The 19742-nt window shown below is 44.0% G+C and overlaps 1 protein-coding gene across 2 annotated transcripts in view; it reads right to left on the bottom strand.

The window, feature by feature from the left end:
- Positions 1-19742, bottom strand: part of LOC101996525 (E3 ubiquitin-protein ligase HERC2) — a 160101-nt gene that overhangs the window by 16060 nt on the left and 124299 nt on the right. For both annotated transcript variants that reach the window (XM_005357814.3, XM_026784298.1), the window contains exons 70-83: positions 18712-18865; positions 13879-13986; positions 12361-12492; positions 11760-11918; positions 11559-11677; positions 10894-11019; positions 10320-10475; positions 9681-9796; positions 9392-9590; positions 8484-8698; positions 4718-4895; positions 4169-4330; positions 2566-2657; positions 2036-2175 (exon numbers count right to left, since the gene is read on the bottom strand). In XM_005357814.3, the coding sequence (XP_005357871.1) occupies positions 2036-2175; positions 2566-2657; positions 4169-4330; positions 4718-4895; positions 8484-8698; positions 9392-9590; positions 9681-9796; positions 10320-10475; positions 10894-11019; positions 11559-11677; positions 11760-11918; positions 12361-12492; positions 13879-13986; positions 18712-18865 (2056 nt within the window). The remainder of the gene's footprint in view (positions 1-2035; positions 2176-2565; positions 2658-4168; positions 4331-4717; positions 4896-8483; positions 8699-9391; positions 9591-9680; positions 9797-10319; positions 10476-10893; positions 11020-11558; positions 11678-11759; positions 11919-12360; positions 12493-13878; positions 13987-18711; positions 18866-19742) is intronic.

Below are 19742 nucleotides of genomic sequence, written 5' to 3'. Positions count from 1 at the left end.
ATACACAGATTAATGGAGATGGGTTAATTTAAGATATGAGTTACCCAGAAATATGCTTAAGCTATTGACTAAACAGTATTGCAAATAATATGGTATCTGTGTGATTATTTCGGCTCTGGGCAGTTGGAAACAAACAAACAGCCCTTCTACAACACATGTGGAAAGCAAACAAGCCAGAATGAACCCTGGGGTGCTGAATGGAACTGGGGAACATATAGAACGCAATCTTTAACCACAGAAATAAAGCACAAGTATGTGTGCTTTTAACATATGTGTTTACTGACTCCAATCAGTAAGGTGGCCTGGAAAACATGCATCTCTATTTTAATGACCATACTTAGAACGTGATCTCTCTTCTAGATCATTCTCTAAAGAAACAAGGGCTCCTCAGGCCCACACCGGAGGATATGCCTTGGTCCATCCCATCATCCACCCTTTCCTAATCTGAACGATCTAGTGACTGCCTGAGATGGCCCACTAACCAACAGTAATTTCCAAATGGCAATGTAGAGTATTCAGCAGCCCTGACACCATCTGGATGGTTCCTTTGACTACTGTGTCAAAGTCTATAGAACCTCCTACAGTCCACTTCTAGGACTTACTCATAAGCCTCAACGTGAAGTTACACTCACAGCTAGGATGTGCAACAGTACCCTGCTGTCTTCCTATGGTGAGATAACACGTGTGTACTGTCCTTCTACATGGGGAACACTGGTTCCAGGGATGGTGACTACAGACAACAGTCTGAATTCTCACTGGGGTGGACTGGTGTAGGAAGTTCTTTTGTTTGTGTGTTGCTTTCATTGGTCGAATAAAGAGACTGCCTTGGCCTTTTGATAGGGCAGCCCTTAAGTGGGTGGAGTTGACAGAACAGGATGCTGGGAAGAAGGGAAGTGTGGCAGATGCCATGCTTCTCCTGCTTGAGACACTGGTTAGACTCATCCCAGTAAGCCACAGTCAAGTGGCGACACAAATTATTAGAAATGGGTTGAATCAAGATGTGAGAGTTAACCAATAAGAGGCAGTGTTTAATAAATACAATTTCCGTGTGATTATTTTGGGGGGTTAAGCTAGCCGGGTGGCCAGGAGCTGGGCAGCCAGGACAAAAAGCAGGCCCACATCTTCCTACTACAGTGGACAACAGTCACCGAGCACAGTCTTAAGCTCCAGACCCCAGAGGAAAGAACATGTCACACAGACCACATTATATGATGAGTGCAGGCTCAGTGAGCCCCACTCATCATCTGGAGGAGGAAACTGTCTGGATAGAGTTCCCAGATGCCAAGGGCTGACACGGCATGCCTGTCTAAGGACAGCCTCTCAGGACTTTCTGCATAGCCACACAACTCGACATGTTGTGTGGCTAGGCACTGAGATGATAGGACCAACCCTACCCTCAGTCTCTGAACTACTGTAGTGATGTTTCATTTCTATTTTAATAAATAAGGCTTGCCTGAAGATCAGAGAGTAAAACAGCCCCACTGGCCAGCCTTACAGACCAGGCAGTGCTAACACACACCTTTAACCCCAGAAGTCGCACTAGTTGTCATAGAAACTGGGCGATAGTGGTGCCTTTAGTCCCAGCACTAGAGGGGAATATAAGATGGGAAGAGACAGCTCTCAGACACAGTCTCATTCTGAGATTCCTGGAGGCAGGATCGCCATTTCGGACTGAGGTAAAGGTGAGCCAGTGGGAGGCTGGCTTTTCTGACCTTCAGATCGAACCCCACTTTCTCTCTCTGAGTTTTTATTAACTGTGCTACAAATTATGTTAGACCAGTGGTTCTCAACCTTTCTAATACTAAGACCCTTTCATACAGCTAGCTCCTGCAGTATAAACTACTTCCTCACTACTTCAGAACTCTAGTTTTGCTACTGTTAGGAATCACAGTGTAAACATCTGATATGCAGATCCTGTGAAAGGGTTGTTTGACCCCTAAGGGGTCACCAGCCACAGGCTGACAACGGCTGCTGCAGACAATCCTAGAATTTTGTGACCTCAGGCTCAATTTTGTGACATCAGGCTTGTACCTACCATCTTCCGTGCAACACACACAGTGCAGGGAGCCGGTGGCGATAGCAATGACTTTCTTCCCCTGCAGCCCCTGGACTTGCCGAGGTCTCCGAACATGGTCGTCAGAGCCATGGCCCAGCCGGTGGTAATCACCTTTGCCCCTGCACAAAAAGAGAGCATGGAACTTACTAGACTATGATCATCTGCACTCCACCCTGCCACCTTCATGCTATAAGCTGTACACGCCAGCATATGGATCACAGTCTGGCACAGAATCAACAAGAAGGTAGTCAAAGCAGTTTTAATGGTTTTAGGAGCAGGAAAGATGGCTCATCTATCAAGAGAACTTGCTGTTCTTCCAGAAGACCCAGGTCCAATTCTTAGTACCGACATGGTAGCTCACTGTCATCTCTAATTCCAGTTCCAAAAAATACGACGCCCTCTTCTGGCCTCCATGGGCACCATGCAGTACACAGACAAAATACCCAAATGACATTCAATTCTTTTAAGCTATGGGTTTAGTGAGGTTGCACAAACAGAATCTGGCATACCATGTATAAACAGCTCCAGATTTGGTAAGAGCCACAGAAAACTGAGATCCACATTCCACTTTAACTACTCCAAGGCCAGTGAGAGAATCAATCTAGAAAGGAAAAGAATCAATCAGTGAACTGTAACTAAATCTATTAGAAACTCTGAAAATCCACAGCCATGTAACACACACACACACACACACACACACACACACGCTTTTTGAGACAATGTTTTTTTGTGTGTAGCCCTGGCTGTCCTGGAACTCCGTTGACCAGGCTGGCCTTGAGCTGGCAGAGATCCGCCTCCTGAGTGCTGGTTTTAAAAGTGCATGCCACCGCCCATCATGCAGAATATTTAATATAACATTAAAATTAACATCCAATACAACCAAAGTAATTGCAGAAAGGAAACAGAAACATATAAGAAGGCCCAGTAAGGCCCAGGACATGTCACCAGGGAAAGTGGACTGACAAGAAAGTACCAATCTCTAATAGGCCCTGTGCTGTCTCATCTGCTACACATACTGTCAAACTCCAAGACCCACAAGGAAGCAACCCCAGACAGGCGGGTCCTGTCGTCTGTTCAGGCCAGCATAATTAACGTGCCCAGTTAGCGATTCTGCGACCTGTTTTGGCCCCACGTGCACACAGTGTCTCCATCCTGTGCCTAGAAACCCTGCCGCCTCACTTATTAATCATCACCCCACAGACTCTGCTCCTTGTGATCTCAGTGAACGTCTTCCTACTTAATATCCTGTACTTCACTTTTAAACTGACTAAAGCTCACTCTCTTCATCGGTCTCTCTGGACCTGCTGTCCCGCCACAGTGCCAGCACTAACAGCTCCTCCAGATTTGCCCATGCCCAGCGTCCTGTACTTGGATGCAGAAACCTTCCTTAGCTATATAGTCAAAGTTAAACCATTTTCTAGCACACATCTCGAAAAACTATGAGGTTCTAGTGTCTATCTGTACAGACGAGACGGGCATGCATCACCTCAGTGTGGGTAAGGGAAAGCACAACTGGAGTACTGTGATTATATCATATACTGCTATGCAGCAATGTCTCGCTGTGAATTTTCATTTTTAAAATTTAAACTAACTTAGACTGAAAAGGTCATTCTTAAATCAACAGCAGATGTACTGGGAAGCACAATTCCAAAACTAAAGTTATGTGGTTGAGCCCAGGACTTCCTCATATAAGGGCAGCTGATACAGAGCCCAGGACGCCTGTGTCCCAGAGCCTCTCTGCTCCTCATCAGCCAGGGAGGGCACTGAGCACACACACCCTAACTGTACACCACTACCACATTTACACACTGGGCACACACACCAGCTCCAGTATATATCCTACATGAGATGATGTGGCCCTATTGACATTGTAAACTGAGAGTGGAAGCAGGGTTAGCTCTACACCCCCAAACCAATACAAACTAAATAAAACTATAGGCTCTCTGGAGCCCTGTGGACTCCACGCCTTTCCCGAGTGGACACAAACGCACCTAAGGGATCCAAATGTCCCAGTCCCTCACTCCCTTGACTCCAGGGAATGAACAGGACGCTCCTGAGAAGCACACCGAAGGGAAAGCAAGAGGAGATCTGGGTGGCACAGACAGAAAATACCTTCATGGGCACTTTGCAGCCGTCACTGCCTCCTCTGCCCAGCTTGCCGTAGTCTCCATCTCCCCAGGACCAGACAGTATCGTCATCAGTCAGGCAGAGCGTCTGGGCATCACCGCTGCCACAGGCAATGTCTATGACACGGTGGCCCTGCAGCGCTTCCACCTTCAGGAGAAAGGGGTGCAGAGTTCAGCTGGCAGCACACAACGGAGATCACTAGGGAAAAGCTCAGTAATAGTGTTACCACATTACAACGTTCAAGACGACACAAAGACAAATTTGATAATTCTTTAAGAGAGAAGGGCATTCCTCTATTTAACAAGATACATCTGAGCTGTAGGCGGCAGGCATGCACCAGCATGGCGGGTGCTTATTCATAAGCAATAGATATGTACCAAGACAGCTTGCTTCCGTAAACAAGAAACCATGCTTCTCAATGGTGAGCCTATAACCACTGACCTGAAAACACAAACTGCCCCAGCCCACTGCAGCACTATCGCACAAGCAAATGCTTGAGCCTGGACCTGGCCTTCAAACCCAGGACCTTCTCACCAGTTTGGGCTTCAGCTGGTCCTCACTGTCGCTGTGCCCCAGGCGCCCATATCGCCCTTTGCCCCATGTGTAGAGGTCCCCAGCTGCTGTGACACAGGCACTGTGGGCTCCGCCAGCAGCGACATCAACCACTTCGATTCCTCGCAGGGACTCAATGACACGAGGGCGGTCACACGGACTGCAGAAGATAAATATGGCTGAAATAGCTATACCTACATATTTAAATTTTAAACACTTTTGTTTGCATTTAAAAAATTCCAACTTTTCTAGTTGCTACTTATTTCTTCAATGTGTACCTCTAACTATTCCTTCTCAGTCAAGTGATTATTACATAAATCAAGAAGAACCATCTAGAACTAAAATCACAATTTCATGATTTTCTATCTATCTTCCTTTACACAAAGTAGCAGAACGCCAGAAAGTAGGGCATTCACAACTTTGCACCAGGCCCATGAGCTAGAAAATACTTTGTGTGTGGGTAGGTGGTAGGAGTGGGGCATGGGGTTACCTGGCCCTACTCAGTCTACTCAAAATGCTATATGACTACTGTGTTCTTTTCATACTGACTCACTTTCTTGAGCTGCTCCGATCTAAGAATTCTGGCATAAATGCCACCTGATCATATAGTACTATTTTTTTTGCATACTGTTGGATGTGATTTCTTAAGAGATTAAGAATTTTTATAATGTATGTAGATGTAAGACACTGATTTGTATTTTCCTAATAATGTCTGAGTCTAGCTTTAATAATCTTTAAGAAAATAAATGAGTTAATGCATAAAACTATAGCTTGATGGTTGAGAATCTGCCCAGCATCCTAAAGGCCCCAAACAACATCAACACAAGTTAGTGGTGCACATCTGCAATGTCAGAGGCTAACAGAAAGAACACAGGCCTGAGGCCACCCTGGGTTAAATAGCAAAATAAAAAAACAAAAAAAGGGAGAATTCTCCTTTCTCTTCAGTGTTCTGAAAAAGTAGGTCACAATATAATATTTTATATAAGTTTTAATAAATAAAGCTTGCCTAAAGATCAGAAGGGCAAAGCTAAGCTACTATAGGTCAGGCAGTAGTGGCACACACATCTCAAGATTTGGGAGAGAGAGGCAGAAGGATCTCTGTGAGTTCAAGGCCACCCTGGGCTACGCGAGATCACCACAGAAACAACTCCAGGTTGTGATGCCTCACACCTTTAACCCTGGTACTAGGGAGTCACGCGCCTTTAATCCCAGCACTAGAGGGAATATAAAATGAGAGGAGAGAGAGGCTTAGGCTGTTTCGTCTGCAGTCACCCAGCCTTGGCAGAGGTAAGACTTCTTTAATGACTTGGCTGCTTTGCTTTTCTGGTTTTTGGGTTGAACCCCAATGCCTGTGTCTGGGTTTTTATTATTTGTGTGACATGACATTATATCAGAAACCATGGGTCATTTGGTTTGGGAGATGTATTTTCAGGAAATTAATATTTTGGGTCTGTGGATTGCTGGCTTTTTTGTTTAAGTATGTTCAATTCTTTAAAAAGTCATATTTATGTTGCCATAAAGTTGTTCATTTAACTGCATTTTCTGCTTTGTTTAAGACAGTCCTCTAAGGCCAAGATTCGCTGTGTAGATCACAGACAGGCCTGGACATAATCTGTGACCACTACCCTGCCTCTACACCCAAGTACCTTGATTGCAGGAAAGCATAATCACACTTGGTTGCTGTTTCAACGTTTTCTGTTTGCTTTTTGCTTTAGTGGTTGTTTTGTTTGTTTTAATTTCAAATATCTATTTTGTTTTTGTGGTTCCAGAGATTGAGCTCAGGCCCTGGGATAAGCTAAGAAGATGGGCAAATGCTTTAACCACTACACTACATCCCCAGCCTTCATCTTTTAATACCTGCAAACTATGTACAAACCCCTTCAGCAGCAGCCAGGCAGTACTGGTGCACACCATTAGTCCCAGCACTTGGGAGGCAGAGGCAGGAGCGTCTCTGTGAGTTCCAAGCCAGTCTGGTCTACAGAGCTAGTTCCAAGACAGTCAGAGCTACACAGAGAAACCCTGTCTAGAAGAAGAAAAAAAGAAAGAAAGAAAACCCTTCATCTCTTAAATTCCTCTGACCTGAAATTTCTTCTTACCACCAGTCTTGACAGGTTTCCTGGTTGCATTTTCCTCCAAGAACCAGTTTGCCCACTATCCCCTACCACAGCTTAATCAACCCATCCCAACTGCTTTTCAAGATTCCACTTTGGTGCAGTCTTTTTCCGTTTGTGTTTCTCTTGTGAGATTGAGATGACTGTGCCTATTTCATTTATGTACTCTAGCTCTAGATTCACCGGCCTTTTTTTCTATAACATCCATTCGGGCACTAATTCCATATAATTTACTTTTCCTTTCTGTGAATGTATTTTTAATCTTTAGAACTTTTTCATTTGGCCATTTAAATAATTTTTTGTTCTATTAACAAACTCGAGCTTTTATGTGCTTACAACATGGTGTGTGATTAAAATAAACTCTATCACTGGTATTTCTGAATCAGTTTTGATTGTCTGTGTTTGTTCTCATGTGGGTTGTATGGTTTTGTTCTTCTGCATACCTGCAATTTTTGAGTGGGTACAGAACACTGAAAGGTTTACCTTGAAAAGGGTTTATTTTTATTCATAAAAATAATTGAGCTTTGATTTCTATTATTTATAAAAATGATTTCAGTTTTTAAGTTTTGGTGGAGGAACCATAGCCAACAGTAAATGATTCATTTTCCCCCTGCTAATGTACGATTACATATTTATTGTTATATATGAGTGTTTTGCTTGTAGGCAATTGTAGCATATACGTGCAGTGCCCACAGAGGTCACAGCGTTCCCTGGAATCACAGTTACTGGTGGTTGTGTGCCTCCCAACAAGGGCGCTGGGAACCGAGCCCAAGCTAAAAGTGCTCTTAAGCCATCTCTCTGGCCCTTAGTTAGTACTGTTTGTACTCTAACCGCATATGAATGGCAAGGTTTCTGGGAGCTCTGTCTCCTCTCTGTGAGTACAAGGAATGTTTCCTGCAATCATTTGCAGTGTTGGTTCTTAGGCTGCATATCGGATTGCCTTACTGGGCTCTCCAGATCTCTGGGGTCTCCTCGTACCGCTCCCACCTGCTCTGTGCTACTCTGGGCCTCCTTCCATCTCCAGTTCTGTCACCAGCTGCCAGGGTCTCTCCTTCCCATTGTGGTATGGAAACATCTACAGATGATCTACTGGGGTAACTTTCTCAACTTGCCTTGCTTATGTTCTTTCTCGGGGAATTTTATATCGCTGCCTCCTATTCAGTGTGTTTGGGGCTGCTGTTTATTTTGCCTGGTGATTTTAGTTATTTCTAAGCTACATCTCCACTTCCACTTTGGGTAGCAGATGCAATAAGTTTTTCATAAACAACTGACTCTGGTTCCTTTCCCATCACTTGTGCTATTTCTTCTATATTTATAATCTTGCAATCATGCAACAATATACACAATGCCCGATGTGATTCCGTGGACAGTAGCAAGGTGAAAGACAGAAAGACATTTATTAATTGTCAAATTTGTAAATACAAACCTCAAGACTTAATGCTTCCCTACCAGTACAGGAAGCACACAGGTAAGCTCATGTAGAGAGACCTGTAGACCTGTTTCTGACAAATAAGTCATTAACACTATCTAACTTAAGCAGGTTATTCCAAGGGTTCCAAAAGGCAAAAATCAACACACGGTATCATCAAGAAAACAAAGCAAAGAAAACATACTAAAAATGATATTTTCACATTTACCTTCTGTTGCCATGCCCCAACTTCCCATCTTCTGCCTCACCCCACGAATAAACTTCTCCTTCTGAAGAGAGAGCAAGGCAGTGCTTTCCTCCCGAGTTCACAGCGACCTTCTTAATGAACACATGCTGGATGGACTCCAGCAATGTCGGCGTAGACACTGACTCTGTCCCTCCGACCCCCAGTCTGCCACCAGCACCGTAGCCAGTAGCATAGAGCTGAGATGAGAAAGCATAAAAATTCCTGCATTTAGTAATCACCTCCAAAGAGTTAGCACTTTGTACATTTTTACACCAGAGGGCATTTTAACTTAAAATTAAAAATTACGGGAAACTTTAAGATTTCATATATTGTTATGGTTTGGAGTATTCTCCAAATGTCTATGTATAAAAACCTTGGTCCCTAAGGTAGTACTACCGAGAGTTGATGGTGGGGATTTTCCTGTAGGTTACTGGTGCTAAGTCCATAAAGGTATCATAATAACTGCAGGACTGTGCTCCCTCCCCCCATCCAATGCTTTATCTCAATTTCTAACTATAAGGACAGAGTTCCTTTCCTCTCATCTAAAAGGAAAAATTATAAGCAGGGAAACCTGAAGATCACAGATATCTACAGAGACTCATGAGCTGCAGTACAGAGAGAAGACTGACAGGCATCAGATGTTTATGATTTTTAAAAGAAATACAGCTAACAGATGTAGTGTATTTCAAAATAAAAATATGTATGAAGTAGTTAAAATACAACTAAAGATTATACAGAAATATGGAAGACCACTACCTGCTTTTAGTATATCATAAACATTCTTCAGATAGTAAATACAAGTCCTTACACACACAAAAATAAAACAAAATATCTACCCATAATGTTCTCAATCTTAACGACAGCAGAACACAAAAACATCACACCCTTACCTTCCCATCGGCTGTCACAGCAAATAGTGTCTGCTCTCCTCCAATTAACTGCACTGGTCTGAGAGTGGCCAGTGCTTCGCACGGAGTGGGGACTTTGACTTTCGCACCTTCAATCCCTCCAAGCTGCCCCCGATGATTATGCCCCCACCCATAAATGGTTCCACTGCCACCAGCAGAGAGAGTCCAGTCATCTGGTCGCCTACAAGAAGCAATAAAAGAACATGTGATGTTAGAAAGCCCTTTGTACACAAACGCTTACGTACGACGCTGTGTCTTGGTTCTGAAATACCTGTTCATCCACTGCACAAGCTGTTCATCCTGCTCTCTTTTAAAGATGCTATGGCTCTCATGGAGAACATCCATGCTTTCGCTGTCTGCCATTAACTCGCGGATTTTCTTAGCGACCTACAAAGCATTATCATGAGATTATGAACCAAACAAATGAGCTGGGTGTGGTGACTCACACTCACGACCCCAGCACCCGCGATGCAGAGCAGAAATTTAAGGGCGCCTGGGCTATTTAGTGAGGTCCAGTCTAGGATATACTATGAGACCTTGACTTACCCTTTCTTCCTTGCAAAAGGATAAAAAAACAATTAAGGTAAGAAAACAGGAGGAATCTCTAAATGGAAGTATGAGAATATACCAACATCAACGTCATAATTTTATACTCAGTATGAAAAATCAGTATTACCACATCAACTCTGAGAAGGTAAAAGTCCATATCATATCATTAAATGTTAGTTACTTTGCTAAAAAATAATGTTAATTGGAAATTCATGTGTTATAGTGTCTGTTTTTAATCTATGAGTTTTTCTTTATAATTTTTTTTAGCAAAATAAACTATGGCTTATTATATTGGCATCTTTTTTCATTATATTCACATCTCCAAAGCAATTACAAAAATAAAATAAGTTTATTTTTTTACCTCATCAAGAAACAGACGAGGCAATGGGGTTCGTTTGTCCAGGGCCACAGCAACACGGGAGGCCATGCAATATCTTCGGAACCAAGCCCACTTATGGGTCTCAGCACAGCAAGGGAGTGTGTCTAACTCCAGGTCACAGGCAAGAGCTACTAGCACCTGTAGTCAGTGAAGTTTGGAAACAGAGGGATACTCAGAAACACAGCTAATGTTTGAGCAAAGGCCACTGGCTGCCATCCCAAGACTTGAGGACGCTTCCTTGAGTGAGTTTCTAGGAATACAACAGCTTCTGGAGACACAGGGCCCCAGACCAACAATTGCTACAACACCCACAGCATGCGCTAACTATTACCGTCTGCATGTCTTAAAGCATGCTAACGTGAGAACACAGCTTATGAAACAAAGGCTCTGATCCCAGAACCACTTCTTGGGATATATTTCATATTATTACTATTACTGCAATAATAGTAAGGATGGCTCCCAAAGAGTTTACAACGGGGTACTACCATAACAGCCCCCATGGCTCTCCCAGCAAACGAGCTATGAACTACCACTTTAAAAATAAGCCAAACGCTACCTTAAAGAATGGGCTATGGAGCAACTGTTTGCCGCCTCTCACAATAGGATCTTCATATTCAAACTGCCTTTGCAGAGCTTCCGGAAGGCCTTTCACCAAAGCAGCAAGAGCACTGCCTGTAAAGCTCTTCAAAGCAACAAAACAATATTTTATTATAGAAATCCATAATGCAGGGGAGCCCCTAGATTTGTTTCATTCCTGTAAGTAAAGGGTTTTATATCCCCAATGGAAAAAAATGAGCATCTAAATTCCCAATTAGAAAAAAGTCTGTCTACAATGAAAAGGAAGTGTCAGCAATCAAAATGTTTTGTCTCGGTTTTAGAAAGCCACTCCCAAGGAACTTCCACTCTGGCACACAAATCCAGCCCATCTTCTCCTAGGGTTAGAAACAACCAGAATGGAACCATCTCATACAATACAATAAAAGGAATGTGGGCAGTCTAACACAGACCTATACTCATAGGGTCAATACGTATACACAAACATTAAAATAGACATCAGCCCAGCTGGAACCTAGCATATTCGGTAGCACGAGAAGAAGCCCACATGTAACAAAAGGTCCCTGACAGTTAGACAGACTTCCCAAGCCTTCTTGCTGGTTCAGAGGTTTTAATGATTAAAGCAGCACATTTATCCGAAAAGAGTCAAAGGTCTAGAAAGCATACCAAAGCTCTTGTCTCCCCATCGTTTTCTCCCAGGAGCCTGTTTATGTTAATCGACTGCCCGAATTCTGTGGTGAGCAGTCTCCTCAGTCTCTGAAGAGCCCACATCCTGTGGCTGGCCGCTGAAACAACAGACAGGGAAGGTCAGAAGTTGAACTGTCTTCTACCCAGGTAGACAGACATGACCAAGGAGGTTCTACTCACCTAGGGCACTCAGCTGAGCACACGCAGCCAGAGAGGCGGCAAGGCGAGGGACAATGCTTCTGTTGGAAGTGAGATTAAGGCGGAAGTCCAAGAGACAGGTCACTAGGTCCATGGATGGACAGGAGAGGACACAGCGGTCGGAGAGGAGGTCCTTAGGGCCTGTGAAGAAGTCCTAAAAATGTCCCTATGTGGTATCATGGGGTCACCTCCTATGGATAAACTCTCAAACTCAACTCCTAGCTGGAACACAGTGGGAAGTAAGGCCACAGCCCTAAGTCACTTACATAAGCCAACCATTTTGCTCATTGGTTGCTTGGTATCCCCCCTGTACTGGGGACTGAACTTAGGGCTTGTGCGTGCTTTGCAAGCATCTCAATCCTGAGTCATGCTCTTCAAACTGACATGCAACCGTGAACCAAAAGCACCAACTCCTTTCTAGAGAGGTGAGGGTGGGGCTAAGCACCCTGACAAATGGATGGCGCAGGTGGCTCTTTGTCTGACCCTCCCCAGGCAGACAGCAGCAGCCAGTCCTTAAGTCACACAGTGAAGTGTGCTTGGGCAATAATCACAGCAAGAGGTTAATGACTAGAGCCCCTCTCACCTGCGGCTGGCATGATGGGATAGACTGTGAAGCGCCAGCCCCACCCATTCACAGACCCATCACTGATAAACTTCCACTTCAGCTCATCACCAGGGATGCGCAGCTCACTGGACCAGTCAGACCATTCTCGACCTAGCGGAGTAAAGTACACCCTGGAGTTAGGACAATGCTATCATCTAACCAAAAAAAAAAAAAAAAACTCCTTAGAAGCAAAGCAAAGATGTTCACACCAGGTCAGGCCAGCTGGCTCTTCAGCCCAAGACCACCCAAGCTCCTGTTCACCATAGTCAAGGACTCTCTACCTCCCAAAGATTTCTATTCAGCCTCTGGAAAGCCTGGGGGCACATACAAATGCATTGCCCCACAGAAGCACCTACCACATGGGGAAAGACTGTACATACAACTAGGGCACAATGTGTCAACCACAGGGAGGGCAAGCCCACAGCAAGGTAGGTTCTGGGACACTTCTGAGTAAGGCAGAAAGAGCTAAAATTCCCACAAAGGGCAAATGTAAACAATCCAGCATGGCCAAGACAGGCAGTACTCAAGAAATGTGTGGAGCAGCCTGGTGAGATCCAAGGGTCTGTAGAGCTATGTCACAGCCTGTGCAAAAAAGCAGGAGATACTGGGCAACTCAATGCTGTAGGACCATGAGGCAGCTGCATGGGCACAGCCTGCTGGACTTCCTTCTCAACGCAGAGAGATCCAGTACAACTAAATATACTCTGAGAACTATTTTGACAGACATTTGCCAAAATGTCAGAAAAACCATGTCCATCATCCCTGTGCCACATTAGCCCAAGGACTACATATACTCTAAGTGGTGAGACAGAGGCCACACGCAGCCCACAAAACCTCCAGCATTTGCATACTTAGTCTTTCACAGGGAAATTTCTCCCCTGTATAAAAGAGGATGTCACTTAGTGGTTGAGTGCTAGCTACCATGCATAAGACCTTGAGTTCAATACACAGCATAGGGAGGTATGGGGTATGAATCATTCAAACACCCACCACCACCACCACCATCACCACCACCACCATTAAAATGGCCTGAAAAGAGACACATATCCTTGCATCAACAATTCTAAACTGCTCAAAGTTCTTAGAGCACTGAGTTTATTAGCCCCTCCTGCTGACTTCATGGAGCTCAGCAGAGCAGACGAGAGAGACTACACAGAATGCCTCCCATCCACCGCACACTCTGCCCCCCATGCAGACACAGCACTCCATGAGTCATGTCCTCATCATGACTACATCATCATGACGACATCAGTGCTACACGGGCTTCAGTATTCTCACACTAGACACTCAATAACCCCTCTGCAGTGGTACACAGCACACATCACAAAGATCATATCTTATTTCAAAGTACTGAAAAGAGGAAAATCAAACCTAGTGTTTTACAACTCATTATCTCAGAGTTCCCATGCAATGAGGTATCGGGGTCCTGCCTTGTGCTAACAACTGCACTGATGGAGCACTAGTAAGATGGAGCCCTACTTGCCCTCCCTTCTTCACCTGACCGCACGGACACAATCCTGTTGACACCGTCCATGACAGTGAGAGGATCGTGGCGCCTCTCTGTGGAGCACTGCCGGTCAAACTCCACCCTGAGTCCTTCCGCACCTGGAGTATAAGCAAGCAGAAAACACAGTGGAAACTCCAGAGAGCAAGTAAAAGTTACAGTTCAGTAAGCATGAAGAGTGAGACCAAAACCACAGTTAGGAGCTGGCAAAGAACCAACACCAAAATCACAGCCTAAGCCTAATCAGTTTCCCCATCATTTGCCCAACAAGAGGCTCTGCCCATGGACTAATGGGCTGGAAAACCACCCATTTGGCCAAACCATTCTGGCTATTCTCTCATCTCCAAGCAAGCTCCCATGTTGCAATTCAATCATCTGAACAAGTGTATAGCACATTATGAAGTCTGGAAGGGGTGGTAAGGGTAATCCTGAATGACCCCTAAGTCTGTGAGTTATAGACCAAGCCCCCCCATTTGGCACTATGAGAGGTAAAGCAATCTTTGAGAGGTGGGAGGAGCCTTGTGGGAGGCCCTTAAGCCATTAGGGATGTGCTCACAAAAAGGATCAAGGGACTCTGGCTCCTTTCTGTCTGTCTCTTTGCTTCTTGGCTATGAGGTGGGTGATTTGTGTTCCACCCCCTGCATGGATTGCTGTGGCATGCCGTCTTGTGCTAACTGACTATGGGCTGCAACCTCCATAACTGGAAAGCAGAAGGAACCCTTACTTTTTGTAAGCTGATAATGTCAAGCATTTTGCTATCATGATGGAAAGGTAACTAACAATACTGTGTTGTAGGAATTTCTGACTTACAGCAAATGTGATGTAAGCTGTGGGTTGACACCTGAAATAAGGACAGACGTGTGGCACTGCATCCTTGACCTTTTGGGTGTTCTAGTAGTGGCAGAACTGAGCTCAACTGTGGGACGCCAGCTGGTGTTCACTCAGAATTGCTTAGTGTAAAATATCACATACCTGCTGTCCAAAGCCCTGTGAGAACCATCAGCGGAGACTCTAGCGAGGGCATGGGAGCAAAGGAGAAAGCAGTGGCCTTGGGCAGGACTTTAGATCACATCTAGTTAGAGACTGACTGTGCAGTTCTTCATGGACGCCTGAGAGCTCTGACTAGTTTTAAAGACTGGATTTGGATGTTGTATGAAGGGAGTAAGAAGTAAGGAGTGGGTGAAAAACATACTATACTGGACTGGCCAAGGTGGCACAGAGTTATTAAGAAATTATTTGGAACATGCTTTTGGTTGGTAGAAGATGGGTATGAAGTGAGAAACAGGTAAGAGGATTTCTGTCTTAAGATAACTGCTAGGTAGAAATTGAATTGAATTTTGTTCAATTTCTATTGCATGTATGTGAGCAGTATGTGTGTATGCATGTGTATGTGTGAGCAGTATGTGTGTATGTGTGTGTATGTATGTATACATATATGTATGTGTGTATATGTGAGCAGTATGTGTACATGAGTGGTTACATCCAGGACCTTGTCTTTGGATAGAGTCTGTCCCTGGCCTAGAACTCATCAATTTGGCTACACTGGTTAGTCACTGAGTCCCAGAGATGCATCTGCCTCTGTCTCCGCTGGCTGGAGCCTGATGTGCCCACTTCTTTTACATGGGCTGAGGACTCAACTTAGGTTCTCATATGGTGACACAGAAAGCACTTTATTGAGCTACAGCTACAGCTGGTGTTTTTGTTGTTTTGTTGATGGTGGTCTGTTCTGGGTTTTTGGTTTGTTTGTTGTTGTTGTTTTCTCTTTTTGTTTGAGACAGGGTCTCACTGTGTAGCTCTAGATGTCCTAAACTCACTCTGCAGACCAGGCCGGCCTTAAACTCACAGAGATCTGCCTGCCACTACTTCCCGAGTGCTAGGATTAATGGTGTGCACCAATATAACCCGTCATTTTTTTTGTGTGTGTGATTTACAGACAAAGTCTCACTCTGTAGTCCTAGCTGGCCTGGAACTCACAGGATTTATAGGCCTGCCTATACCTCCTCTGTGCTGAGATTAAAGGCTTGTGCTACCATGAACAGCTCTGTTTTTAAACTTTATCATGAAAGTACAACAGATTAAAATAAAAATAAAACTAGATAAAAAAATATGTTCCTAAACCCTACCTCATTCTTAAGTTCATGACAATGAACTGCACATGAAAAATGAGCAAAATGAAAGTATTAAAACTCATTTTTAGAAAAAGCCAAAGTTTGGAATCAGTCATACCCAAATAGAAAAATGAATACAGGCCAGAAAGGTTCCACAAACCACCAAGAATTACCACCATCATCTCAAAACAACAGAAAGACACAGACAGTAAGGAGCAAAATCAGATAAAAATTAGGAAAACCAAAAAAAAAAAAAAGTAAGTGCTAAAACTCACAAATAACTTACAATAAGAATTTTTTTCAAATGAAGACTTAAACTAGAAAAAGACGACTCAGCACAACATGGTGCTGCTAAAACTGACAGAAAGGGTCAGAGGTAGACACATAAGGAAGGAAGTGTCAAACCCAAGACCCCAACACTCAGACATCACCCGCTCTGGGAAGTGAACTAAGTTAGGGCGGAGCATCACAAACTGATTCAAGGACCATGAGGAACTAAAGAACACACCTCTACCTGAGAATATCACCTGGAATGACTAATATATATATATATATATCCCAGTACTTTACTGCAGAAAAGCACAACGATTTAAATGAGGAAACAGTAAGCTCACACTTTCACAGATGAATAAATCATCCAAGGATTAACACCAGAAAAGCAACCTTCCCAGTTCAAGTATCAAGACAGCAGTGGAGCGGGCTGAGCCAGGGACCTACAGAGGAATTTACTGCATGCTCAGACAAAAGGCTAAGGGAGGAACATTTGATGCAGTAAAAGTTGAGGCTACAGAACAACTAAAACAGGCAATGTAATATCTCTAAGAGTTACTGCGGCAGATAAGAACTCAGACCAAGGCTACTGAGATCTGAAGAAGAGATCCTGTCAAATGGTGTTTCTAGTAATTGACCTTCGTAGTGACAGAATTCATATCCCAAATCTGTTCTGGTCAGGATCTGACATAAAAAAGAGATGCAGATGTGATGGAACAAGGCTAACAGAATCCACAGGGAAGTCAGTCATTGTGTGCATCTACCCATCCGGTTCATTCCTGTCCCCAAAAATGTCTACAATGACAACACAGTAGCAATAACTCTCTTAGCACCGAACTGTGAGCTTGAAACCACAGCCAATCCTAAGTTGAAGGCAGAACATACAAGACAACCCTAGAACTATCTGCTACTACAGACTGCATGGGAGCTAGCAACAGACCACCAAAACGACTTTGGAGGCCGCACTGTCTAGAGATGTGTTCTTAAGGAGGTAAACATATAAACACTACATGGGGCACTTGGAGAAACGACAGGGGAAGAATTCACTCCCTTAAAACACAGTAAACACAAGGGGAAAAAAAATCAAGTCTGTATCCTGCCTTTCTTGTAGACAGTTTCCCTAGGTAGCAAACTAAAAAGTGAGGGAAAACACCTTTCTAAAGTATTCAAGTTGATAAGTAAGAAGGAAGCAGTTCAGCCAACAGTACTACTTCACAACCTCCAATGGAGCAATAACCTTGGTGCTGAGCAGCAACAGCAGCTAACGCTCTAAGATGTACAGATACAGGTGCATGACTGACACTCTGAGATGCGCAGATACAGGTGCATTAGTGAGGCTCTAAGATGTGCAGATACAGGTGCATGACTGACACTCTGAGATGCGCAGATACAGGTGCATTAATGAGGCTCTGAGATGTGCAGATACAGATGCATTAATGAGGCTCTAAGATGTACAGATATAGGTGCATTAATGAGGCTGGTAGAAACCAACAAGAAAGCTTGCCGAGTGGTGAGCCAATGGCATCCTGAATCAGAAGGGCCAGGCTGAGGAACATGCTGAATTGTGGGAGTGTACAAAACCAGAGTTGGTCTAAGGAAGGTAAGTTTAGTCACTTGAAGCCTCACCAGAGAAGTCATGTAGCAGGTGAAAGGGAGGAGTGGAAGGGGAGGAGAAACTGAAAATGTACTATCGAGGAACAGAGCCTGTTGGAATTGTACATCAGAAGTGCTAAACACCAGGACGACTCATGTCACAGGATGTGAGCATTGCTTCTAAAGAGCTGGTCAGCAAACTTCAAACGTAAGTCTTAGAGAAAGGGCATTCACCTAACAGCTGACAAGATGAAATTTATTTGGTGCATGTTCTAGTCAGCTGCAGCTATCAACCTGGCACAGCCTGGATTCAGCAGAGGACCTGCCAGGTCAGATTGGCCTGACTGATGGTTGACGTGAGAGGCCCAGCCTACTGCAGAGAGCACAAAAGAGCTGTGGGTAGAAGCCTTGCACTTCTCCACTGTAGCCAAGTGTCAGTGTGTGCACCAGAGTCAGCTGCTGTGCGCTGTGTCCACTGAAAATGCCTAGAAACAACGACAACACAGCAGCTAGCTGAGTATGAGCTAGTGAGCAACACAGTGAGTGCTATCGCTCCATGAATTCTGCTCCAACTCAATACAGACTGGAACGTGGAGGTAAAAGTCAAATAAGCTCTCTCTTTTTTCAATCTCAAGCTACTTTTGGTAACAGTGTTTATCACAGCAACAAAAAGAAAACTAATATAGTGCAGCTTCTGTGTTACATTTTATTTGACAAAGATTTCAGAAAAAGATCTGAAATGATCCTATTTCTTATTTTCACAAGAGGGCAATGGTTGCCCCTGTGGAGGAAGCTGTAAAACAAGCCTTCCACAGAGAGGGGCCCTCACAGCCTTCCCAGGGTTGGTTCACATACCTGGTATCTTCACTGTGCCACTGGTGGAAGTGTCATCTGTGTAGGGATGGCTACTCTCTACCACCACAGGCTGGGAGGAAAGACGGCCACTCTGTGAATCTGTAGCCACATCTTCTAACTCAGTTACACAGAGCTCCAACAACATGTCTGCCACCTAGGAAAGAACCAAGAGATGAGTTGATGCTGCCCCTGGGTCATGCAGGCCCTATGCACGCTCATTCTGCTCTCTGCTTTCTACAGGGACAAGGTGGTTCATACAGAGTTAAGGGGCTGGGAAAATGGTTCAATGGTATGTAAGCACGTAGACCTGAGATCAGATCCCTTGATTCCATGTACAAAGCCAGGTTATGGCAATGCACACCTGCATTTATTGTGCCTAGGAAGTAAAGACAGGCTGTCCTGTCTTTCTAGCCAATCATTGTGCTCTGGGTCCAGTGACAGATGGCATCTCAAAAAACAAAGTATAAGAGTAATGGATGAGGGTGGTGGTGGTGCACACCTATAATCCCAGCATTAGGGAGGTAGATCTCTGTGAGTTCAAGGCCAGCCTGGTCTCTAGGACAGGCATCAAAGCTACAAAGAAACCATTTCTCAAAAAAAAAAAAAAAAAAAAAATGGATGAAGACACCTGACACTGACTTCAGGTTTCAACACACACACACGCACGCATGCACACACCAGAGAAAAAAGGAAAAAGCCATCAAACATGAAAAAAAACAATTCAAGACTTGAAAAACCAAAATAGAGAGAACGAAAAAAAATCACAAACCAAGAAAATTCTGGAAATGGAAATTATAAATAAATTGTCAGGAACCGGAAATGCAAGCATAAACAGCAGAATACAAGAGATGAAAGAAAGAATCCCAGGTGTTGAACAAACAAAAGAGGAAATAGATTTGTTGGTGAAAGAAAACATTAACAAAAGTTTAACATAAAACATCCAAGAGACATGACACAACATGAAAAGATCAAACCTAAGAATAGGGAGAGAAGAAGAACTCCAACTAAAAGGCACAGAAAATACATTCAAC

This window comes from Microtus ochrogaster, chromosome 22, assembly GCF_000317375.1.
Source record: "Microtus ochrogaster isolate Prairie Vole_2 chromosome 22, MicOch1.0, whole genome shotgun sequence".
Classification (NCBI taxonomy): domain Eukaryota; kingdom Metazoa; phylum Chordata; class Mammalia; order Rodentia; family Cricetidae; genus Microtus; species Microtus ochrogaster.
The sequence above is the reverse complement of the archived record's forward strand: the minus strand, read 5'-3'. Positions and strand labels throughout refer to the sequence as shown.